The sequence below is a fragment of the Phocoena phocoena genome, chromosome 14, assembly GCF_963924675.1.
Source record: "Phocoena phocoena chromosome 14, mPhoPho1.1, whole genome shotgun sequence".
In the NCBI taxonomy this organism is placed as follows: domain Eukaryota; kingdom Metazoa; phylum Chordata; class Mammalia; order Artiodactyla; family Phocoenidae; genus Phocoena; species Phocoena phocoena.
The window spans coordinates 68,622,347-68,648,303 of NC_089232.1; the positions used below are offsets into that span (position 1 = coordinate 68,622,347).

The 25,957-nt window shown below is 41.3% G+C and overlaps 2 protein-coding genes across 3 annotated transcripts; one reads left to right on the top strand and one right to left on the bottom strand.

Moving 5' to 3' along the window:
* Nucleotides 1–668: 668 nt before the first annotated feature.
* Nucleotides 669–21,085, bottom strand: GPN1 (GPN-loop GTPase 1). 2 transcript variants are annotated; one of them, XM_065891740.1, is made up of 14 exons: nt 20,948–21,085; nt 20,153–20,246; nt 18,030–18,069; nt 17,196–17,262; nt 16,438–16,475; nt 11,975–12,053; nt 11,673–11,767; nt 10,670–10,715; nt 9,875–10,021; nt 9,066–9,148; nt 7,723–7,762; nt 6,987–7,077; nt 3,806–3,913; nt 669–2,295 (listed from the first exon to the last, which is right to left on the bottom strand). In XM_065891740.1, exons 1-14 carry the CDS (start codon nt 21,056–21,058, stop codon nt 2,210–2,212), a joined length of 1,125 nt encoding a protein of 374 aa, XP_065747812.1. In that variant the 5' UTR covers nt 21,059–21,085; the 3' UTR covers nt 669–2,209. The 2 variants fall into 2 exon arrangements, with proteins under 2 accessions (XP_065747812.1, XP_065747813.1); XM_065891741.1 differs by lacking the exons at nt 17,196–17,262; nt 18,030–18,069; nt 20,948–21,085 and having other exon boundaries at nt 2,210–2,295; nt 20,153–20,179.
* Nucleotides 21,086–22,261: 1,176 nt separating this feature from the next.
* Nucleotides 22,262–23,158, top strand: CCDC121 (coiled-coil domain containing 121). Its single transcript, XM_065890839.1, has one exon. The coding sequence runs from the start codon at nt 22,322–22,324 to the stop codon at nt 23,156–23,158; it is 837 nt and encodes a 278-aa protein (XP_065746911.1). The 5' UTR covers nt 22,262–22,321.
* Nucleotides 23,159–25,957: the final 2,799 nt, after the last annotated feature.

Consider the following 25,957-nt stretch of genomic DNA (forward strand, 5'->3'; position numbering starts at 1 on the left):
GCTCCTTTCATTTTTCTCCTTTGTGAATGAAGCAAACAGGGCCTGTCCAAGGACAGGCTTGTGCCTATTTCATTTGTTGCATCTGTTTGGCCATCAGAAAACAGTCCATTCCTTTGCCAGAATTCTGTCTGCACATTGTGTTTCTACTGGATGGGCAGCCGCCAAAAGGATAACAGTATGCACCTTTCTGCTTTACATCATGTCTTGAACAACTTTATTGCTGTTACTCATCCATAGCCGTACCTGCCCTGCTTGGCATCTGATAGTCTCAACCAGTATTTATTAAGTAAATGATGTAGCACTGGAATAATCAGGAGTAATTAGCAAATGTGTGCATGTTAAATACTGCTGAAGTTTGGTTTGGGGGTGCAGAATACAAGTCTTGTGAAAGTTAGAGCACTCCTATAGTGGAGACCAGAAATCAAGGCCCACATCATTGAGTGCCTTAAATATCCAGCACTGAGAATTAATATGAATGCAATAGCAACAAAATGAGGTTATAATTTAAACTGTTACCAGGTCATTTATAAGTTTGCTAATTGTACATCCTTGGCACATTTATCTAAACCCTTCCTGTTCCAGGCTTAGCTTCATTTTCGCTTATTTATTGATGGAAGTACACATCAGGTGGTCAGTTTCCATAAAGTAGCCACCTAGTATTTAATTCATTCACTTAGCAAACATTTGTTGAGTACCTATTATGTACTGGGTCCTCTGCAAGGGATACGCAGATGAGTAAGACTGTCTCTGCCCTTATGGAGCTTATAGCATAGGCCAGACAAGTTCCTCTTTAAGTAAAAAGTATACAAAGGCACTAAGGGAAAAAATCAGGTATGTTCAGAGTTTTGCCGTGCAAATGGTTTCCTCTCAAAGAACAGGTTCAAGTTTTTAGACCAGTGGTTTCCATTAGTTACAGAATACTGAAATTAATACTTCATGTAAAGCAAAACACTTTTATTTATTTTTAGAATGTTAGATTGGAGAATAGGCACCAGATGGTCAAGGTTGGGGTACTCTGATAAAGCAGGTGACGAGCACATTGATATCTGAGATTCACCTGGCCTAGAATTACGTCATAGGCTGTTTGAGTTAGAATATTATTCTGAACTTAGCATGCATCAGAATCCCCTGGAGGCCTTAGTAAAACGGACTGCTAGGCCCCACCCACCCCCCAGTTTCTGATATAGGGCTTGAATGTCCCATTTTTAGTAACTTCCCAGATGCTGCTGCTGCTTCTGGTCCAGAGACCACACTTTGAGAACCACTGATCTGGAAGACAGGTTAGGCACGGACAAAATTCCTTAAGAGAAATGTATAATGTTTTAAGATACTGTGAAGAATGTGGAGGCAAAGCAAACCCTTACCAGGGCTGTTACATATGGAATGTGCAACTGACCCAAATCCGTGGCCTTTGAGTAAATCACTAAGGATACACTGCATTAAGTTAAAGTACAATACAAACAGGGCCTGGCTTTGTACCTGGTTACTAGGTGTGGTATGTACATGGAACCTTAGTAAACAACATGTGGCTTTAAACCTCTCTTCTGAACTGCAGTGACTATTTGTGATAATTTTCTTATTTGAAATTATGACAAGCAGGCTTACAACAAAGTTAAAATTAAAAACTCTTTATCCAAGTCACCATCTAAAGTAGAATTCTTATTCGTTAACAGTGTTTTGCCCACTTTCTTCAATGAACCTGGTGTGCTACAATAAGCTACCCAGTCTGAGGCACATTTCATACCAAGATTGATTGGTTGCCAAGGAGACTCCACTGCCACTCTGGACAAGCTCCTGTTTCCCCCTCTCTTTCTGCTAAAAGGAGGGGAACTCGTGGTGCAGGTTCAAAGGCAAGATGCTGGAGAAGTAGAGGCTACAGATCCAGCCTACTAAGTTCTCTCTCTGTTCTGTCCATCAGCAGCAAAAGTATGTGCGTTCAAATGATAAAACTTGCAGTTTTAGGCTTGAAGGGATATCAGCATCCAAAACCAGAATATCCTTCCTTGCCTAAATCCAAGGAAAATGCCAAGGGGAATCAGCATCTACTTGCCAGGTCCAAATGTATTCTATCCCTGGCTTCATCTGAGTCAGGAGATTTCACTAGTAAGAGAAACTGCTATCCTGAACAAAACTGTCCTTTATAGTAGCCCCCAATCAGAGATAAGGATAGTCCCTTCACACAGAGTTCCAAAAGTTTGGACTTTAGAAACTATTTGTTGTTTCTCTTCCAGTACTGTGCCATTGATTCTTGCATAAAATTCTGGAATGCTGGCTCTTCACGGCTTTCCTCTGTAACTGCAAGAAAAAAAGGTTAATTCTTTTTAAACTCTCCCATTAGACAGGTGGATTAGAGCTGCTGTCACCCATCCATCAGAAACAGTACCTTTGACCCTTGAACAACACGGATTTGAACTGCGTAGGTCCGTGTATACACAAATTTTTTTCAATCGTAAATACTACAGTACCACACGATCCACAGGCGGTGAAATCCATGAATGTGGAACCACAGATACGGAGGGCCAACTATAAGTTAATTATACGGGGATTTTAAACTGCGAGGAGGGTGGGTTCCCCTAGTCTCCAAGTTGTTGAAGAGTCAACTATATTTCTAAGACACTGTATGTTCACTTCTCCCAATAAGGAAATATCTCCTAGAAGCAGGCTGTATTTATCATGTTGCCCAAAATATACAATTTCCTTGACCTGTAAGTGGGGAGAATACCTCCTTCAGAAATTAACTAAAATGAGGTCCCACTCCTACATATTTTTAACTGAGAGAAATGAAAACCTCTGTCCACAAATACCTGTTAATGAATGTTTAGAGCAGCTTTATTCATGACAGCTAAAACCTGGCAACAACCCCAGTGTCAATCAGCTGGTGAATGGATAAACAAAGGTACATCCACATAATAGAACTATTACTCAGCAATAAAAAAGAACGTATTACTGACACATGCAGTAACATGGATGGATCACAAAAGCATTACACTGAATGAAAAAAGTCAAATGCAAGTTACATACTGTGATTCCACTTACACGACACTCTGGAAAAGGCAAAATTATAGGAATAAAAATCAGGTAAGCGGTTGCCAGGAACTGGTGTGGGGGAAGGGACTGAATAAAAACGAGCATGAGCGAACTTTTAGGGTGATGGAAGTGTTCTGTTTCTTGATTATAATGGTAATTACAAAACTATATATATGTATTAAAATTCAAGCTATACACTTTAATAAAAGGGTGGGATTTATTGTTTGTAAATTATACCTCAATAAATCTTATTAAATGATGCAATTTACATGTTAGTATCCAGCACACTGGAATAAAGAGAAGTTTGCTCTTGGGCACAGCTAGGACCTAAAAGCATTGTTTCAAGAAACAGATTCTGTCCACAGTCCATAAAACTATGCAAAGTGGAACACTTTTGGGTTTCCAGAGCCATTCTATCTTCAATGCTACAGTCCCTTCTGACTGGTTTAGGTCTGCTGAGGCCTCCTTTTGTATTCTTAAAACAATGATTACAATAAACAATCCTGGATTCCTCAAAATTGAGTTAGGACCTAAAGATGAGAAGACACAAGACTAATAAAAGCCTGTAATCAAGCTCAATATTAACCATTCAGTAGGAAGGCCAGGAACTTTGAATATATGGAACTCCTTCCTGGTGCTGCATCCTTTAGCATGTCCTCTCTCCCCTGTAACTGGCTTCATGCTCAAGGTCTTCCCTCAGTAGCAGAAAGCTCCCGGGCAAACAATGAAAGAATAAGCAGCTGTTCTGTTCTCATGAGCCACATCAGCCACCTCTCACCTCTGTGGTCAATATCTTCAGTATCACTGTCTGCTTCCTCATCCTCTTCATCCAAGGTTCCCCGAGTCAGGATCAAGTCAGAAGGGTCCATCACAGGAGGTAAGCTGCCTACATAGAAAACATCTATCAGTAGCATGTCATGAACATAGGCCTCCTCAAAAAAGTGATTTTGAATCGATAAGCAACTATGATTAAAAACTAGCAGGATGAAAGTGATCATGATAAAATGCAGGATCTTATCTCTTCTAAATGTACAGTTAATAATACCACTTAACATTTCTACACTAGTTTATTTCACAAAGTGCTTTCATGAGGCCAGTAACCCAAGAGGTCTCATTTTTTTTTTTTTTTTGCGGTACGCGGGCCTCTCACTGTTGTGGCCTCTCCTGTTGCGGAGCACAGGCTCCGGACACGCAGGCTCAGCGGCCATGGCTCACGGGCCCAGCCGTTCCACGGCATGTGGGATCTTCCCAGACCGGGGCACAAACCCGTGTCCCCAGCATCGGCAGGCAGACTCTCAACCACTGCACCACCAGGGAAGCCCCCAGAGGTCTCATTTTTAAGTTGAGGAAAATAACTCTCAAGTAGCTTGTCTTCATAGTAATAGTAATGTCATTTGTTTGTACTAGCTCTTAGCTTAGAAGAGGCTATGGTTTTTCCTATGAAGGCTAAAGACATTTGAGCAGATCCAGTGTGCTGATAAGTCAAGAGTAAAAGTGTGGAGCATGGAACTCACTTAACTGGTAAACCCAGCCAGGTTCCAGCACCTAATCCACCAAGTGGCTTTGCTGTTCTCTACTAGACCTATAGCAATAGCTATTATTAACAGAACTTTACTCCTTTAAAGGCCAGTCCACCAATGAGTGTAGGTGGGTGAGTGTGTATATATTTAAATTTGAGCACCAACCTAGGAACCCCTAGAGAATTAATGACAAAACTAACTCAAACAATAAAAAATGTCAGTTAAGTAGCAGAATAAAAAGACTAAAATACAGAAATGAAAAGTCTTCATAAACACAAACATAACCAGTTAGAAGAAAAATTCCATTTTCAACACTAACGAAGATACAATCCTTGGGGAAAATTTAACAAATTTAACAAAACCTACATGAGGAAAACACTCCTGGAAGACATAAAAGTAGACTTGACAAATATAAACACATTCCTTGTTCTTAGACAGGAAGAGCAACATCAAAGAGATGTCAATTAATTAATTAATTAATATAACACAATCCCAATAAAAATATCAAAGAGGTTTTTTAGCAAGCTACATTAAGTTGATACTAAAGGTCATTTGGGAAAACAAACAAGCAAGAATAGTCAGGGAAACACTAAAAAAGAAAACGTTGAGGAGGACTAGCCCTAGCAGATATTAAAACATACTATAAAGCCTCTATATGTAATTAAAGCCACACAGTACAGGCACACAGTCTAGAGGAATAAAATAGGTAATCCAGAAATACATCCAAGTACATATGAAACTTTAGTATATGATACAGGTAGCATCTCATCACTGGGACAAAGATAGACTTTTTAATAAATCATGTGGGTACAACTATTTATGAAAAAGGTAACACAGACCTATACCTCACACCATACCCAGGAATAAACCCTAAATGGATCAGGGTTCCAAATGTAGAAAATAAAACCATACAAGTACTACAGTAAAACATGAGTGAATGCCTCTTTAACACAGGTGTAGATAAAGGATTCCCAACTATGACTCAAAACCAGGTGCAATAAAAGATAAATAAATTTGACTACATCAAATTTATACAAAATGAAACAAAAACTTTTGCATGGCAAAATAACACCATGAACAAAGTCAAAGGGCAACTGACAAACAGGGAGAAAATATCTGCAACATGTATCAGGAAAATGAAGACTATCCCTACCTAGATTAATGCATATTAAAACTAGTGGGTGAACATTTGAAAATTAAAAGTACATTTATCTAATCAAAGCATCACCCCACAAAATACTTATTATGAAGGGAAAAATAACTTTATGATGAAAAAACCTGGCAGACACCACTTTAAGTAAGTGATCAAAGACAACTCATCATCATGTAACTTGTGATATGATACATGGAAAAAACACTTCACATCTGTTAACTTCTGCTAAAAAGGAGCCACCTGAATCGAACCATGAGGAAACATCAGACAAACCCAAATTGAAGAAAATTCTACAAAAATATAAGTACCGTACACTTCAAAAATATCAATGTCATGAAATGCAAAGAAAGACTAAGGAGCCATTCCAGATTAAAGGAAAATAAGAGACGTGACAACTAAATGCAACACAGATCCAGAACCTTCTCCTGCTATAGAGGGCAAATGGCTACATCTAAATAAGGTCTATACATTAGATAATAGGAATGTGTCAATGTTAATTTCCTAGTTTTTGATAACTACAATGAGAGTATATAAAACAATGCCCTTATTTTTAAGAAAAACTCAAGGGTTAAGGTGCATCATGTCTGCAACTTACTCTTAAATGATTCAGAAAAAAGTTATTTATAATATACAGATATTTTATAAGTATACTTATATATTTATATAAAATGTAAAGCCAAACATATATAACAGAAAGAATAAAGTAAATGTGGTAAATGTTAACATTTGGCGAATCTAGCTGAAGGGTATATGGCAATTCTTTGCAATTCATGAAACTCTTCTGTAAATCTAAAATTAGGTCAAAATAAACAGTAAGAGGGGGAGGATTAAAAAGTAATTAAAAAAAAAAGCAGACATCAAGTATCTTGCCAAAGTAAACCAAAAACTACCTGAAGAGAATCATCATATACATATGTATAAAAATATAAACACAGATAAGATAAATGTGGTATGAGAGACACAGACAGTGGATTCCTCTTTAACACAGATGTTAGATATGGGTATGTCCGTAGGTATATATCTACATCTGTACACTTCAAAAATGTCAATGTCATGAAATACAAAAACAAAGGATCCATTCACGATTAAAGGAGACTAAGAGACAACTAAACACAATGCAGATCTAGGATTTATCTAAATTGACTGAGGAACAGATAGATAGATACACTATACAACATTTACTTTATCCTTTTCTCTTTCTCTCCCTTAAACATAAATACCTACCTACTAAGTGGAGATAAGCATAACCCGCTCTTAGTTCCTAACACCAGAAGACCCTCCAGTACCTGTGGCAGTCCCGGTGTCCAAGGCTATAGAGCCCATATCTTTCCGAAGTCGTTCCAGTTGTTCTTTCTGCTGCTGGCTCTGTGCACTGGCCTATATACACAGAGGAAAATGTTGTCATATTAAAAAAGGAGGCCCAAGTTAGATGCCAGACTTCTAACTGGAGATGACAAATTATACAAATACTAGAGGCAGATAAGGGATGGCTGATGACAGAAACATTGAGCAGTGTGGGCCCAGATTAGCAGAAGTTCATTCCGGAGGGCTCTGCAGACTGTATTAGAGGTTTCAGAAATTAGACACAAAATCATCAAAAGAACCCTCAAACAGACACAGCAGGAAGGCTCAGTGATAAGATGTCCAATGTAGCCGATGGGGATAGGACACTTGATCATTTGGGGTAAGAGTTGTGAACTACCCTCTGTTCCTAAACAAAATTCTACAAGTAGCCTTTAAATGGACTTTGGAGTAGGGGTGGAGGTATGACACAAGAAGGGCTCAACATATATAAAAGGAAAAATTACTGATTTTTATTACTTCAAGTGTAGAGAAGAAAAATAATTAAGGGCCTTTCTGCATCCAGACAGCATACGTACAAATTTACAGGTTTAAATTAACAAGTATCTGAAGGATATATTGAGAACCAAAAACAAAAGCATTTATGGCAGAAGGATTAGTACGTAGTTTGAGATTGTTTATTCAGTGGCCCTAAAATACACAAACAGCCTCTTTTCTTACCAGCGATTTCTTCAGACGTTCATATTCAGGACGATACTCTCTGGAAAGAGAAACACTTTCTAAATCCCTTTGATTAATAATCTATCTTGTCCCCGCCTCCACATCACTTCTATTTTCCTAGTACTTTGATAATAACAAAAGATCTTATGTCACCATACATCAGATGTAACAAGTCTTAGTCACTGAGATTCTATCCCTAAGGAATTAAAAGCCAAGGTGCCTGCCCCCTCCCTGAAATCAGCAACAAGACAAAAGACTGACTGCTGATCTGGGAAGATCAACTCTGGGGAGACCATGACCAATGAGTTCACCATTCACTTGGATAAACATAAGTAAAAGATGCTTAAATGATGAGTAAAAGAGGCTAGGCCTACTGGGCTCAGGAAGCCCAATATATAATTATGTCGTTTATCTGGGCAACCATGAAAGGATCTAGAAAGAGTCTATCCTGAGGCTTTGATAACACGTGCAAAAACACAAAACAAAAAAAACAAACCTCATCTGATGAATAAAAATCAAAATAATGTTTCTGAAAAACCACAATGTGGCTATTAGGCTCTTGCTAAGTATGAAGCTTGCTAGAAAGCAGCCAATTATCAGGCCTAAGGAAAGTGTATAGGTGCTATGACTCCACTTTCCTTTAGATAAATGGAACTCCAGTATTAACCAAGAAAATAGTTATAACAATCATTTATTAAGAAATATGCTTACTACATGTCAGCAATTGTGTTAGGTGCTTTAGATATATTATCTCAAATAATCCCCACAACGACCTTAACAATAAATGCTATTACCCTTCATCTATAAATGAGGAAAACTTGCTAAGGTTACACACTTATCAATTGGAGGAAAAAGAAATCTAAACCATGTCTATCTGACTCCAAAGTCTATGTTCTTCATCAGGGGTCAACCAATGTGGCAAACAGGACAAATCCAGCCCACTGCCTATTTTTATAAATAAAGTTTTATTGGAACACAGCCACGCCATTTGTTTAGGAATTGTCTATAGCTGCTTTTGCACCACAATGAGAGTTGAGGAGTTTCAACAGATAATACAACCCACAAAGCCTAAAATATTTAACACCTGGCTTTTTACAAACAATGTCTGATGACACCTGTTCTTCATCATTCAATACAGTGAAGATTTTATACTCCTATTCTTTTTTAAAAAAAGTTAACAGCTACTTGTTAACCCTAAGTGTGATCAGATCCAGTACACATCTGCATAGCAAATATAATACAAACACCATGAAAACCAAAATGTTTTGCCTGGCAGAACAGCTATCACATCAGACTTGTGGGTAACTAAGAGTGCCATCAATAGAATGTTCCTTTATCCTCACCTTTCATATTCTTCTGTGGCACTGGCAACTTGCACGAAGAGTTCATCTAAGCCTGTACCCAGAACAGCAGACACACCCACCACCTGCCAAAAGCATCATTAATGCCACTGAGGAAACAACTGTATATTTTTAAATGGCATATATTATTTGGCTCAAATTTCATAAAATCTTCATAGAAGAGGTTTGGCTACTTTAAGAAGTCTCTGGCAAAGAATGAAGCTAAAACAAGACAAAATGGCACACCTACTCAAGAGTGATGGAAATAAGTCTATGGAAAATAGAGAACTGAGAAAGATAATTAGGATCAAACAAGCAGCAGTTCATCTATTCCCTATCAAATCAAACCACAGTCTGTTCTCTATAAAAATTAGTATCTCGATGTCTTCGCTTGGGCAATTAACATACTTGCTGCTACCCACACCCACTTTTGCTTACACAAATCTTACCCATCCTTCAAAGCACACCTATATTGGCTATATCCTCAAAAGATCTCTCACTTCAAAAGTGATCTACCCCATCACCACTATCAGGCCCAACTTTTAATCTTTCTTAAGATATCACAATATAAGTTACTACAATATATCATGTTTTAACTCTGCGTTTAGCCTTCTCTCCTAACTAGACCATAAACTCTCTGAGGGTAGGGTCCATATCATATTTATCTTTTAAGTCTCCAGTTTTTAATAAGCTACGCCTTAAAAATTACTTTTCAGAAGGTAATGAACTTCCTTTCCAAAATAGGTTCAAAGCCAGCCCTTTGGGTTATGAGGTTATCTGGAGAGACCAACAGCATAAGCAAGAAAGTTTACCCTGAGGGAGCTGTAAAACTCATCTAACACGAGGCTCATTGAACGAGTCAGGTTACTGACGTATGTAGTCTCTTGATTCAAGGCATCTTGGAAAGCCTCAAAATCCTGCATCCATTCCACTGCAAAGCTGTGATCAATGATGTCAGTCTGTACCAGAGAGAAGTCAACTATCAGCAACCAGAGATGAGGTCAGACATCAAACAATGGCCAAAAATTTTTTTGAATTAAGTGATGACAGCAGAGAGCAATAATTCACGTATGTTCTTTCTCTGCTTCCCCCATTTCCTCCTCCACTGCAACAAGCCACAAAGAGCCGAGACTGCTGTGCAGTATAAATAACTAAATGAAGATCTGTATATTCTAGGTTAGAACAGACCTTCACCATCCACTGCCAAGTGACCATGGCCACAGTGGAGGCCAGTACCCTCCAGGCTCTGAAGTCAACTACATAGTCTCTTGCATCCTAGCCAACAACAGAGAAGTTTTGGTTTTGTTTAACTGCCACTTCCAATAGACTAGCAGTCCCTCCCTCGTTTACACAGTCCCAATCCTGAGGGATAACCTATACGCTGTGGACCAGGGGCTACTCTTTCTAGCCTAAAAGAACTTTGGAAAAGAATCAGCAATATATATTCATTCGATTTGATTGAATCCATTTCCTAGAAGTGCTCATGACTTTGCTTCAGGTTAGCTTAAATCTGCTCTCCAGCATCTGAAATAATCCTTCTCACCTCCCCAAACACAAGGTTCTGATGAAAACGAAACATTCAGTCACAACAGGAAGAATCCACTTACTTTATTCATGACCACAATAAAAGGCAGCTTGGTTTTGTACAAGATGCTGAAAATCAAACATTGAGGCATTATTAGTAAAAGCACTTAAGCACCTGCTTGCCTGTTATCTGATGGAACTGAGTAATCAATAGGGAGATGGGTTCAGACTCTAAATACAGGTATCCATTCTTACACAGCACTCACATATTCTCCCCTCCCAAGCAGGAAACTACCACTACCATCAAGCAAACAACACACATACACACTCTCTCCTTTTCTTAGAGTAATAATGCTTTGGTACTGATCCTGGTTGTGTGTGTGTGTGTGTGTGTGTGTGTGTGCTTCACCAAATTAACGGTCTTTTAAACAATTAATATGAAGACAAAATCATGCTATCAAACATCAGATTTCTAACTGGACTAAGATTTCTTGTGTTTAACAGGAAGGGACATCCCTAGTCATAACAGAAGAGACAAATCGGGGTGATTGTTTTTGCATATCCCCAAAATAAAATTCAGCATTAATAATGGTCCGCCTTGCTCCTAGGTCTAATGCACTAATATAGCCTAGTGAGGCATGTCCTTCCTCTCCTAAAGGCACCACACTTGGGAAAACACGTGCATTTAGAATCATGGATGGATCTTTTTATTCAGTCTCTCCTCATGTTATAATTTCACTCTTCCTATCACAACACAGAAGAAAGGCATTTAGACCAGGGGCTCTATTCTATTCAGAACTGGATTTCATTCAACTTGGGGCAACTGCCAGAAGGTTCATACTCATTCATCACCTATTCTGTAACAAGCAAGGGAGGAAGATGAGAAGTGGCTGATAGAGAATGCCAACAGTATATGTGCTTCCTTTCCCGCCCTAACCCAGAGCCCCTCCCTAACCCAGAGCCACTAAAGTGAGTGGCAAGCCTGAATGAAAACCTAGGGGTAAGCACTCAGGACTCAAAAATGATGGAAAAGAAGTGGAGACTTCATACCTTGACATAATACCATGCCCAACAATAACGCATTACCTGCAGGCATAGAGCATATTGGACATGAAAGTCACTGGGTTGATACTTCGAGATGTGTCCATTACATAAATGACAATCGTTGGAAATGAGGATGCCTAAAGCCACAAAATAATCAAAGCTTTAGTCAGGAGGGTTCTTGACCTGTCCCCAAATTCTTCTCCTACCTTCCGTGGCAAGGAAGAACCACTTTAGGCAGGTGTGCAGAGCTCTATGACTCTATCCCACATAAGATCCCAAGCAATAAGAAGCTTTTCTTGTCTGGCTCTCTACTTACCCTGAGTAATAAGTCCTAGAATACTCACCAGGGCCTCAGTGATGATTGTCCCAGAAGCTGACCAGGTGAATACCTCAATCTGTCCAGGTGTGTCAATCAAGACATACCTGTGTCAAAAAAGACCATTAAAGAAGTTTTTATTTATGCATTCTGAAAGATATTCCATCCCACAAAACATTAACATCTGGTTACTCAAGACTGAAATAACCTCTTCACACTGTCAAGTCTCACTTCTTCCCATTGCCCTTAAAGTGCATACCACATTCCCCTGGGTTTTGTTCAATGTCCAGTATTCAGGCTCATTGGCAGGAGCACCAATACATCACTGCTGCAAATTATCACAGAGAAAACTGACAGTTTTAGAAACACACTGCATTAAAAATGAGAGATAAGCAAAACCAGAGTGTAAATCTCTTGGGAAACCATCTGGTTACATAGGGGTAGGGTTGGAGGAAAATGGAGGGAGGGAGAAAAAGAATAAGAAAGTGATAACTAAAGAAGAGGGTCTCTTCTTGAGGGGATGAAACGTTCTAAAGTTGATTGTGATGATGGCTGTACAATTCTGTAACTACACTAAAAGCCACAGAATTGTACAATTTAAATGGGTAAATTGTATGGCCTATGAACTATATCTCAATAACGCTGTTTTTAAAAAAGCAAAGATCCACACATACATGGACAATTAATTGACAACAAAGGAGCCAAGAACATACAACGGAGAAAGGAAAGTCTGTTCAAGAAATGGTGTTGGGAAAAACAGACAGTCACGTGCAAGAGAATGAAACCAGACCACTCCATACACAAAAATTAACTCAAAATGGATGAAAGACTTGAATGTAATACCTGAAAACATTAAATAAATTTCTGGAGGAAAACATAGGCAGTAACCTCACTGACACCTGTCTTAGTGAAGTTTCTGTGGATCTGACTCCAAAGGCAAAAAAATCAAAAGCAATAATAAACAAATGAGACTACATCAAACTAAAAAGCTTCTGCACAGGAAAGGAAAACATCATCAAAACTAAAAGGTGGGAATTCCCTGGTGGTCCAGTGGTTAGGACTCAGCGCGTTCACCACAGTGGCCCAGCTTCAATCCCTGGTTGGGGAACTAAGATTCCGCAAGCTGCTGGGCATTGCCCAAAACAAAAAACTAAAAGGCAAGCTACTGAACAGCAGAAATTGCAAATCGTATCTCTGATTAGGGATTGGTACCAAAATATATAAAGAACACATACAACCCCAAACAAATAAACAACCTGATTCAAAAATGGGCAGAGGATCCGATTACGTAGACATTTCTCCAAAGACACAGATGGCTAAAAGGCACATGAAAAGATGTTCAACATCACTAATTATTAGGGAAATGCAAATCAAAACCACAATGAAGTATCACCTCACACCTGTTAGAATGGCTCTTACCAAATAGATAACAAGTGCTGAAAAGGATGTACAGAAGAGGAAACCCTCGTAAACTGTTGGTGGGAATATAAACTGGTGCAGCTACTATGAAAAACAGTAGAAAGATTCCTCAAAAAATGAAGGATAGAGCTAACCGTATGATCCAGTGATTCCACTTCTGGGTATTTATCCAAAGAATATAAAAACACTAATTAGAAAAAAATATATGCACCCTTATGTTCACTGCATCATTATGTACAATAGCCAAGATACGAAAGCAACCTAAGTGTCCACCAATGGATGAATGGATAAAGAAGATGTGGTATATACACAGTGGAATACTATTCAGCCATAAAAGAAGAATGAAATCTTGCCATTTGTGACAACATGGATGAACAACATGAGGGTACTATGCTAAGTAAAGTAAGTGAGAAGGAAAAAGACAACTACCATATGATTTCACTCACATATGGAATAATCTGGAGGAAGGAAGGAAGGAAGGGAGGGAGGGAGGGAGGGAGGGATGGATGGAGGGAGGGAGGGAGGGAGGGAAAGGGAAAGGGAAAGGAAAGTGAAGGGAAAAGGAAGGGTAAGGGAAGGAAACCAACCAACCAAAAGCAAGCTCACAGATACAGAGAACAAATCAGTGGTTACCAGAGGAAAAACGGGTTGTGGGTGGGCAAAAAGGGTGAAGGGGATCGATTGTATGGTGACAGATGGTAACTGGACTTTTGCGGGGTGATCACTTTGCAGTGTACACACGTTAAATTATAATGCGTACCTGAAACATTTTTAAAAAAGCAAAAAATTTGAATAGACGTTTCTCCAAATATATACCAATGGCCAAGAAGTACACTAAAAGATGCTCAACATCTGGACTTCCTGGTGGCGCAGTGGTTAAGAATCCACCTGCCAATGCAGGGGACACGGGTTCAAGCCCTGGTCTGGGAAGATCCCACATGCTGCGGAGCAACTAAGCCCGTGCACCACAACTACTGAGCCTGCTCTCCAGAGCCCGCGAGCCACGACTACTGAGCCTACATGCCACAACTATTGCAGCCCGCATGCCTAGAGCCTGTGCTCTGCAACAAAGAGAAGCAACCACAATGAGAAGCTCAAGCGCTGCAACTAGAGAAATCCCGTACACAGCAATGAAGACCCAAAGCAGCCAAAAAATAAATAAATTTATTTAAACAAAAACAAAAGCAAAAACAATTACAAGTAGTGACCAGAATTTACAGAAAATGGAACCCTCCATACATTGCTGGTGAGAATGTAAAATGGTACGTGAAGCCAGCAGGAGCTTGGAGTAATGGGGAATAGAGTGACTGCTAATGAGTATGGGGTTTCTTTTGGAGATGAAAATGTTCTGAAATTAGGTAGTTCTTTTTTTTTTTTAAAGATTTATTTTTTATTTATTTTTGGCTGCACCAGGTCTTAGTTGCAGCACCATGGGACCTTCATTGAGGCATGAGGGATCTTTCGTTGTGGCACGCGGGATTCTCTCTAGCCGTGGCGAACAGGTTTTCTCTTCTCTAGTTGTGGCGCGGGCTCTGTAGTTTGTGGCACATGGGATTCTCTCTAGCCATCGCAAATGGGTTTTCTCTTCTCTAGTTGTGGCGCGGGCTCTGTAGTTTGCGGCATGCGGGCTCTCTAGTTGAGGCGTGAGAGCTCAGTAGCTGTGGCTCGTGAGCTTAGTTGCCCCGTGGCATGTGGGATCTTAGTTCCCTGACCAGGGATCGAACCTGCGTCCCCTGCATTGTAAGGTGGATTCTTTACCACTGGACCACCAGGGAAGTCCCTGAAATTAGGTACCTCTGGTCAATGCACAACTTTGTGACTATACTAAAAACCACTAAACTGTATACTTTAAAAGAGTGCACTTTATGGTCTGTGAATTCATATTGCAATAAAGCTGTTACTTTAAAAAACTACTCTAGTATGATCCTATTTTTGTAAAAACACCTTATCCATCCATCCTTCTACCTATGTACACATGAATAGAAACGCCTGGGATGACAGTCACTGATAGCAATAATGATAATAATGATAGTTATTTCTAGTGACAAGAAGGGTGATAGTTTCATCTTTTAAATACTATGCATGGTAGGAATTATTTATAGTAACAAGCCTATATATCCTTTTCACAAAAATAATAAATTAGCTTCCTTTCTTTTAAAAAAGCAAACCTATTAAAAATTTAACAACAGTTCATTGTGGGTAATGATAATAAGAATCTCCTATTTTATATTTTGATGCTTTTTAAATTAAAAAATATCCCCTTTGAATCATGTAAATTATATTAATTTAAACAAGGATTAGGGGCTTCCCTGGTGGCGCAGTGGTTAAGAATCCGCCCACCAATGCGAGGGACAAAGGTTCAAGCCCTGGTCCAGGAAGATCCCACATGCCGCGGGGCAACTAAGCCCCGTGTGCCACAACTACTGAGCCCGCGCTCTAGAGCCCGCAAGCCACAACTACTGAGCACGCGTGCCACAACTACTGAAGCCCGCGTGCCTAGAGCCTGTGCTCCGCAACAGGAGAAGCCACCACAATGAGAAGCCCGCGCACCGCAACGAAGAGTAGCCTCTGCTCGCCACAACTAGAGAAAGCCCACGCGCAGCAACAAAGACCCAGTGTAGCCAAAAATAAACATAAAAAAAAAAATAAATTAAAATAAAATAAACAAGGATTAAAAAGGTATTTCATAGACTTTAATGCCAACAAGCAAGAGAAGGCAAGTGGACAAGTGAATGTGGACTCAAATTCTCAAAATACCTCCTAAGAAGCTGGGAACATATACCAAAGTGATTGGGGGTGGGATACTATTAAATTGAGCTCTACACTGTAGAGCATCTTGTCGCTTTTATTTATTTATTTATTTTGGGCCACGCCATGGCTTGTGGGATCTTAGTTCCCCAACCAAGTAGAGCATCTTAATGATTGTCTTCTTGCCAACAATTTTTTCACTTATCATGTTTTCATCTCAAACTACACCCTCTCAGAACTTGATAGTAACCCAAAATTCTTCAAAAAACCTAGAAACGTGTCAACTACAGAGTAATAAATAGACATTAGACTGAAATCACTTACTTAGACATGTTCTGGGCCTTCTCAATAAATTTCATCACCTAAAAGAAAAAGATGCCAATTACAACAGAATCCAAGTTCAACAAAAAAAATCACAGGGCCCTCTCGAGAGTGGCCCACCTGCAGGCACCATTAACAACTGAATCTCTATGTTCTCTGTCTAAGGACACCAACTAACGTGCTCATGGAACCAAAGAAACATAGCCACATCTGCCATACCACAACACCCTGGAGCACAGGGCAAGGCCTAAGGAGCTGAAGACTTGATCTGTCACCGCCAAGTCTCCCTCTTGGTGCTTCAGTAAAGCGTTAACAGCCTGAATCATTGAGTGAAATCGGGGTAAAAAATCAGTGATTGCCAAACACTCTTAAGGAAGTGGAATGTGACAGAGAAAACATAACAAGATGACAGCAACTTGTCACAAGTGAAAAGCCCCATAATTGTTCCATTCCCTGCCTGGTAGCCCATCCCACGCCCCATCCCTCCACCCCATCCTCAGGGTAACACTGCAAGCCAATAACAGATCACGAAGAGAACCCAGGTCTCTTAGGTCTTTATTGGCCGCCACAACGTTCAATGTGAAGTCTCTCACCATGTTGATCATCCTCTCATAGCCTACTTCTTTGTCCACCAAAATGCCTCCTTATATTCTGTATTGACATTGAGGTTGATTGCCCTTCTTTCCCAGTGTGATCAAGCTAAGGCATTTAAGAGTCACAGGTTCTGACACAGCCACGTCTATGTAAATAGACAGACATACCTGATCAAATCTGGTAGCAAAGAGATTGAGTGAGGTCACTATGCCACCATTGGGTCCAAGTCCATACCTAGACACTAAGTTGAGGATTTAAATTGCTTATAGATCAATTTAGATGAAAAAGTTTATTATCTAGACAATCCCTCACAAAGACAGCATAACGTTTGTGTTCAACTGACTAGTATGTATCACACAATCTTAACCTCATAGGGAAACATTCACTATCGATGCCTACCTCGTTCATCGTTTAGAAATGGCCAGGTGAAATGGGGCCAAAATGGAACAGACAGATGTATCAGGCGCTGACAGCCTGATGGCATTAGCCATGAAGATCATTTATATACCACTCTTTGCTCTGATCCTCACTCATCAAGCCACCTGAGGATTAGAATTAGTCTTCCTATCTAGACTTACCTATAGGGAAAGTACACATTTCACACAGCAATGTACTAAGAGTTGATCTTACTAATCTTTGAGCTTCCCAGTCTAAGGGGATGGTGATCAATGGATGCATCCACCAAGACAATACTCCCTTGTGGGACCCAGGCACATCACCAGCTAGCCTCTCCTTCTCTGTGCTAATTACAACAGCCTGCAGTTCAGGACAAAGGCAGAAAACGGAACTCACAAGCTGAAATAGGATTTCTAATCACCTACAATGCTTCTCCCCACATTCATCTTCCCTCCTCTTCATAAAATTACCTGAAAACAATCGAATGCTTTTGCTAGTATATTTCACAAGGGAAGGCACAAACACTTTTTTCAAAGCTACACAATACACACACAGTAAGTAGCCAGGGATGAGCCAAAAACCAAAGTAGATGTGAAAAAGGATACTGTTTCATGACTTCTTTATACTTCACAGTGTCACGAATATCTGGAGGGAAAAAAAGAGAGAATGAAATGGAATTTAACACGTAAGAAACAATACAGTTTGAGACTCTCCACCTATAATATCTAAGCCAACAGACCTCTCAAGTCATCTCTGCTTCCTCTGAGCAAACAAATCAGTTTCTCTCTTAGCATCCAAGGTACTTTTCCAATCTGTTTTCTAAATTTTCAAGCTAAGATCACTGAATTGCAACAGCAAAAGAAGCAAGTTCAGGAAGAGACTAGGAGGACAAAAGGTACCCTGCAAGTACCTTCCCTCCCAGCAAGAAACTGAAACTAGCTTCTGAGGCTTCTATTGTCAGCACTGTCTTCTAGTAATTTCTCCAGCTTCACACTGGCCAAGGACAACTGCCAAGTAACCCAAGAAGAATGTTAGGCTAGGAGCTCTCAAGTTATGGTAGGGATGTCGGAGACAAAGAGAAAAGTTTTATACAACTTAAATACCTTCTCAGTGACCATATACATAGAAAAAGGGAGCTAAATAAAGAAAAAAGGTTTATTTCTTACTCCTTCCTTACTGGTAACAAAGGCAATGCAGACAACATTTTTATAAAGGCATTAACTTGGGAAGTGGATGGGTGGGGAGAGAAATAGGTGATGGAGATTAAGAGGTACAAATTTTCAGTTACAAAATAAATGAGTCATGGGGTGAGATGTACAGTGTGGGGAATACAGTCAAAAATTATATAATACCGTTGGATGGTGACAGATATTAACTAGACTCATCACAGTGATCATTTTGAAATGTACACGTATTTCAAATTATTGTGTTGTATACCAGGAACTAAATACTGTGGCAGGTCAATTACACTGCAAGACAGACAAACCCACAGAAAAAGAGATTGGATTTGTAGTTACCGATCTACAAATCGGTAGAGGGTGTGGAGGGAGGGACAATTGGATGAAGGTAGTCAAAAGTACTAACTTCCAGTGAATAAATACTAGGGATGTAATATACAACATTATAAATGTAATGAGCACTGCTACATGTTATATGTGAAAGTTGAGAGTTCTCATAACAAGGAAAAAAATTTTTTTCTAGTTCTTTAATTTTGTATCTATATGAGATGACAGATGTTCACTAAACTTACTCATGGTAATCATTTCATGCGTTTGTAAATCAAATCTTTATGCTATACAACTTAATCATATACAATGCTGTATGTCAACTATATCTCAATAAAACTAGAAAAAAATTATTTGGATGGAATTTTAAATAAAAAGGAAATTGGTCTGTCCAGTAATATCTAACTAAACCTATCTAGCAGTCAGGAGACCTATATCCCATCAACTATTAGAGTTCCAGCCTTTAAGTGAAAAGATGGAATGTTTTTTTTTTCAAAATTCTTCCCATAATGATTTCTGCTTCTTAACACAAGGTCTTCCTTAATTAGTATGTTTGGAGTACAAGCTTAATAGGATTAAAAAGAGACCAGGAGGGAAAAGACTAACATCAAGGAATAGTCTGAAAATCAGGAAGCCTAGATCCTATCAAGAATCAGGACACTGGATCCCATCCATTCTTAATCTTTTTTATACAGTAGTCAGGGACTCCTCTACAAGTCTGATGATAAGAGGGAAGGAACCCCTCACCAAGACAATGCACACAGGCATATATACACACATTTTCCCATGTAACTTTGCAAGATTCCTACAGATCAGTAAGCAAACTCTGCACAAAACCCACACGCTCTTAACTTGAAGAAAAAAAACTATACAAACAAAGTTTATGTAACAGAGCCTGCTGAAGGGTTTACGGCTTAAAAGCCAGAGGACTGACTTTCTGTCACTTCATTTTCCCAAAGAACCATAGTCTGACACCCTTGGGTCAAAAGAGGTAGAATGGTAGTGGTAAGGAAAAAAAGGAAATTTAGGAAGAGGGAAGGAGTAAACAAAGAGAAAAGGGGAATCAGGAAGAAGCCTGTTTCAGGATGCTAGCAAATCCAAGGGAAACGAAATTAGGCAGTTTAGAAAACATTAAAAATGGAAGCATTGAAGACTCATAGGATAGGCTGACAGCTTTCCATTCTCTGAGAAACTTCACACAAGTTCTGGCACAGTTTACTCACCAATATTGGCAGGAAAGGGAACTTCATGCACAGCTGGATCCAGGTTGATCACATAAGGTGGACACCCTTGACTATGCAGATATCCTGTGAGCCTCTGCAGACATATGGGGAGAAGGATGGACTGAGACCAAGAGGCATGATAAAGGAAAAAGAGAGAACTTCCACCCCTTAATCCAACTTACCAGAATTCTGCACTTCCATTTCCCTCTACCTTAAATATTCGTTTCTGATCTCCACCGCCAACATTCACTCTCAGTTGAAATGCTATCTTTCTTCATCACACATCCAACAGAGCCTCCTCTACTCTCCATCACTTATTGACTTGGTGGGTTGGGGGGAGCGGGGGTTTCTATCTCCCCCACAAAAAACATTAGCTCCATTTAAGCGGGAACCTTGTCATTTCCGCTAAATCCCCAGTGCCTGAAACATGGTAGGCACCCCAGAAGGAATTCTTTAGGAATCTACACCAAAAGCCTGTGTGCAAGCACTCTATTAACAGCCAGAATTACTTGTTAAGCCTCTGCCTTCGAGGACTTGGCACTAGCAAGGCAATTCCAATACCAAGGACGGTCGTCACAAATAGGCACTGAGGGTGCGCAGAAGAGAGGCTGAATGAACCCAGGCTAGGATCTGAGACGGCTTCGCGGAGGAAGAAACAGGGGTTGCTGGCATCCCTGAAAGCCAGGCGCCGGTACCCTCCAACTCCCCAGAGAGACCTCCCTTTCTCCCCTAGCCTTACGCCTGCCACAGACAACTTCTCGCGCGCTCCTACTACGCCCGCGCCCTGCAGGTCACCTGTACAAAGGTGGTTTTCCCAGACCCCGCCATTCCCAACACCAGCAGACACACTGGGGGCCGGGGACCCCCGGAAGCTTGCGGCTCCGTGGCAGCTGCGAGCGCGGCCATCTTGCTCCTGGCTCCGCCCACTCGACCATAGAGACGCTTGTAGCTAGAGAGGCTCACGCGACATTCGGAACTCTGAATGAGACTAGAACAGAGCAAACCAAACCGAACCGAACCAAACCGGCCAGAGAGGGCAGGGCCAAGGGGCCAGGCGTGCGCCTTTGATCTGTCCGTCCTGACCCGGATGGGGGCCCACGTAGGGACAGAGGCGGGGAAGTGGAGACACTGGGGGGACGACTGGAGTAGGCCACCTAAAGAGCCGCTCACCGTCGTCGGGCAGGGCCTGGGAAGGGCAAAGCTCTGGACCCCGGGCAGGCGGGACGACAAGGGACCCCCGGGCTCCCACACTATGAAAGTGAAGAGAGTGCCTTTTCCTGTCGGCCCTCCGAGAGCGGGTAACCGAGCCGCCGGAGACCCGGCCGCTAGGGCTCGTCCGGCGGCCGAGGAGGTTAAGCGGCTCAGGGCTGGACGTGCCGGGACCCGGGCGGGATGCGAGCGCCGGGGTTGCTGGGCTCCGCCAAGAGCCGCAGAGACCAGCCCGGAGAAACTGGAAAAACCCTCCGCACTGGGACGCCGTCTCCGCGTGTCGCCAGCCCCAGACCGTAGGGCTCTTGCCCTGGCGGTCTCCGGAAAGGTGCACCGTGACTTTGGGGAGGAACGTTTGGTTGCCGAGTTTGTCAAGTAGGTACTCAGGGGGCGCTTCTCTCCACCCAGGCGCCCTCGGTACACGGAAAGGTGGTGAAAGAGCCGAGCCATGTATACACACCTACTCCTGACCGCCCAGTTGGCTGCGGTGGCCCTTTGGAGCAGCTGTAGTGTTCAGTAAGCCGTGAGATCTGGGTTTTAGACCCAGGCTCTGCCACCCGCTGGCGGTGTACATCGTGGCCAAGTCACTTCAGTTCTCTGAACCTGTTTATTCCTCTTTACCCTCGAGATACTACCTCGCAGGGTTGTAGAGACGGCATATTGTCAGTTGTAAACTACACTCCCTCGTCTTTACCCCTAGCTCTGTCCCCCGTGCCTTGTGTGAGGAACATCGTAGGTGCTCCCAAAGAGTTGGGATATGAATTAAAGTACGTGTGCATTTTTAAAATTATTTCCTAATTTTTCGTGAAAAACATGGGGGGATGTCGCTCTTGTTCTTCCTTCAGGTTGACTGAGGACTCCAGTAATTCCCTTCAACCGGATCTTAGTTTCATAAATTTTCTCAAGCCAGAGAAGCTAACAAAGGCAGGGAAGAGGTTTAAAGAAAAGGCAGTAGTGGAAATGATGAAGCTAGACAAGCAAATCAAAGAAACTCAAACCCGACTAGAACCGTTAGTGGAAGAAACCAGGCAGCTGCTGGCGGAAAACGTACGTGTCGAGGAGGAAAACCAGTTCTTTCTGGAATACCTGACCAAGCAAACAAAGGAGTCTAGACAGCGAACCGAGAAGCTGTGGAACTACTATTTACAACAAAGTGGGCAGATTGAACAAAGGAGCCAAGAATTAACCTCCAAATATGCGGAAAAAAATTCAGCGCTTAAAACAGAGCTCTTGCAGAAAGAAAAGATCCTATCCAATTTGAATAAGCAGTTGGAGGCAATGAGGGACGTTTCGATAGTAAAGGAGAAACAGGAGAGAGAAATTCAGACACTACAGCAGGAGATAAAGAAAACCCACGCTGAGACAGCTGCAAAGAAACAGGCCATGCTGGTCCAGTTCTTCCAGGATAAAGCATTACTGGAGGCACAACTGAGTGAGCTAGATGCAAGGCAGTTGGGAAAGAGACCAACAAAGGAGCTGAACAGCAAGAACAAGGCCTTGGAGAGGGCAGCAAAGCAGTACACTGCCGAGTTCCACAGTAGCATCGACAGACAGCACCAGCAGTTACAGAAGGAACTACCACAGCTAATTCAGAAATGCCATAAGTTGGAGGCTACTCACAGCCGTTTAAAAAAGAAGCAGCAGCAGCTGCAGCAGGAGCAGTGGTACCTAGAGTGCTTAAGCCGGGGGAGGCAACGGCTGCAAGAAAGGCGTAATCCGTGCCCAAAAGGACAAGGTGCTCCAAAGACCACACTGAACCCTGCCCTAGGCACCAAATCAAGGACGCATCCAAAGTAATTCCTAAAATAACACGAAGTCAGGAATGGAGCAAGGGTTCTTAGGTGCTATGTAACATAAACCAGGTTAGGAAGGCTTTAGGATCTCAGGGTGCTGTGGTTAAATATCCATCATGATGTGTTAGTGTGAAGGATTAGGTGCTTTTCTCCAGCAGTACTGCTAGATTATGTGTGGGACTGGCTTCCCTTAAAGTTAGGTTTTTCTTTAATTAGCTCTTGGTAATAAATGGGCTGTGCCTCACACCTCCAGATAACCCAGTACCATTTGCCAAAAACCCAGATGTGAAACTACCTCAAGAAAACCACCTTGCGGAAGTGACAGGAAAATAGTTGTGTGGTGTGTTTCACCTAGCTAAGTTAGGTTTCTTTATAGAAAAAGACCCCTGAAGAATAGCATTTCAGATTGTTATATTCTGCTTTCTGCTCTGTAAAGAACCAATGTCCACGTATCCTCACTTCTTTGGCCACCTTAGCACACAGTGTTTTTAAGCTCTTTGTAAAGTTTGTGCTGGTGATCAGGTAGCTGCTTCTACAGTTTTCTCATGATTGAAAAACTCTTAACAGCAAGTGTAATAAGCCTTAGGCAGAGTAACCTTCTGTCTGATGCTCAGCCCGTACCATTTTTGCTTTGTGTAAACTGTGTGAAGGGAAGAGAAGATAGAGGGTATGTATACCTGGTCAGTTTTCTGTGGAGAAATACCTCTAGCCTGAATGAGGTGACTGAGTGCTTCTGCCTGTTTTAGGAAAATGTATCAAAAGAAAGTTTTCATATATTTGGAGAACTTTCTAAAGAGTCTTTTGCCATCTCTTTCCCAGGCAACATCCTCAATTTCTAAGATGACAAAGATGACTGAAGTTTCGATACAGTGAGCACTTTAGCTTTAGGTCACTTATTACATTTTTACTGCATAAGCACTTCCTAGTCCTTGAAATGTGTTTTTGTTATTCATGTGTACCCTCTTTATGCCCCTTCAGTAGAACTAGGAATAGTATTTTAAATTAATATAGACTTTTAGGGTAGTTATATCTTTGGCACTTAGGACATACTGATGGTTAGATCAGGGATTTCTTTGCTGAATCCTGGTACAGAAATGCAGCCTCGTTTTAATGTTGCTCCTTTATGGAAAAACAGAATCAATGTTTTCAAGAAATTGTCAGTGATGAAAAAGTTCATAATGGTTCTCCCAGATTTGTTTTATTCATATGTAAAATGAATTCCTGTACAATTAGATTCAGAAAAGGATTTTGCCTCAATGTGCCTTAACTTCTAGCTTTAACAACCTTTCTGTTAAATGTGTAATGTCTTGGTTCTTAAAATTTTGTTGTTATTGAAAATAAACTCAGATTATAATATACCCACTGATTTCATTATTGTTCCAATGTAATGTACCTTCTACTTACCTCTCTTCTCACGTCTTATCAACTCTGCATGTCTTCTTCATACTAGTATGCACATAATAAAAATGCAGTTTTAGTGCACAAAGTAGAATGTTAGGTAGCACACAGTTGCCTTAACCTGAATAGTTCTATTCAGTGGAGCTGAGAATACAGAGAGCCTGTTTAAAAATATGGTATCCAAGACACATTCGAAACCGTCATTCTCTGTCGATGCAAACACCATAGGAAGATATAAAACTAAGGATAAGGAGCTGGAAAGAGGGTTGGGGAATCTTATTAATCTGCTGTTAATTCCCCCTCCTGCCAGTGCTGTCCAGATGAATTAATTCAGGAGTGAGTAACTTCCACCCTGTCTCAGTTTATTTTGAATTCCTCATCCCAGATAATGGATCTGATCTGGTGTACTGCTTCTGGCTGTCCCTTTGTGAGGCCTCTGAGGGCTTGAAGACTTTAAAGGGTGAATCATCTGATAAAGCAGCGGTCACCAACCTTTTTGGCACGAGGGACCGGTTTCGTGGAAGACAGTTTTTCCACGGACGGGGGTGGGATTGGGGGCGGAGGGGAGGGTTCAGGCGGTAATGCGAGCGACGGGAAGCGATGGGCAGCGGCAGAGGAAGCTCTGCTCGCTCGCCCGCTGCTCACCCCCTGCTGTGCGACCCAGTTCCTAACAGGCCGTGCACCGGTCTGCAGCCCAGGGGTTGGGGACTCCTGTTGATAAAGGCCCTTAGAAATTCCCGTCAGCAAGCCAGCAGGAGGTGTGGCCAACGAGGATCTCAGTCTACTTTTTGTCTGCTTTCCTGTGCTGGAAAGGAAAGAGGGTGATGTTACAGAAAGTGCATTTAGATGGAAAAGACCTCTGAGGTGAAATTTAGGTTAAGACTTGAACGACGACATGAAGCCTGATGTACAAAAACTGGGGAAGACGACGTTCCGGACAGACGGAACAGTGAATGCAAAGGCCCTAAGATGGGAAGGAGTTTAGTAGGATTAAGGAACAGAAGAGTCAGTGTGGCTAAGTGTAGCTGGGGAATGGCAGCGAACACGGACAGAGCAGAGGCGGATGAGGCTAAAAAGGTTAATAGAGTAGGCAGGCCTTGTAGGACAAGGTAAAGGGGATGACTTTTATTCTAAGTGCACTGGGAAATCACTAGGCTTTAAGCAAGTGAACGAGGTTGATTTACAGTATAAAAACTCACTATAGCAGTATGCGGAGTGTACCAAGCCAGTGAAAAGCAGACAGAATCCAGTTAGAAAGCTCTTGAAAAGGCGAGAGGTGATGACTGTTCGGAATGGAATGGCAAACATGGAGGTGAACAGAAGACATGGGGGAGAGCTGATTCTTAGTGTGAGGGGAAGAGGAAGCAGAAGTAAAATTCCTAAACTGTTCCTTTTGAAGAAGGAG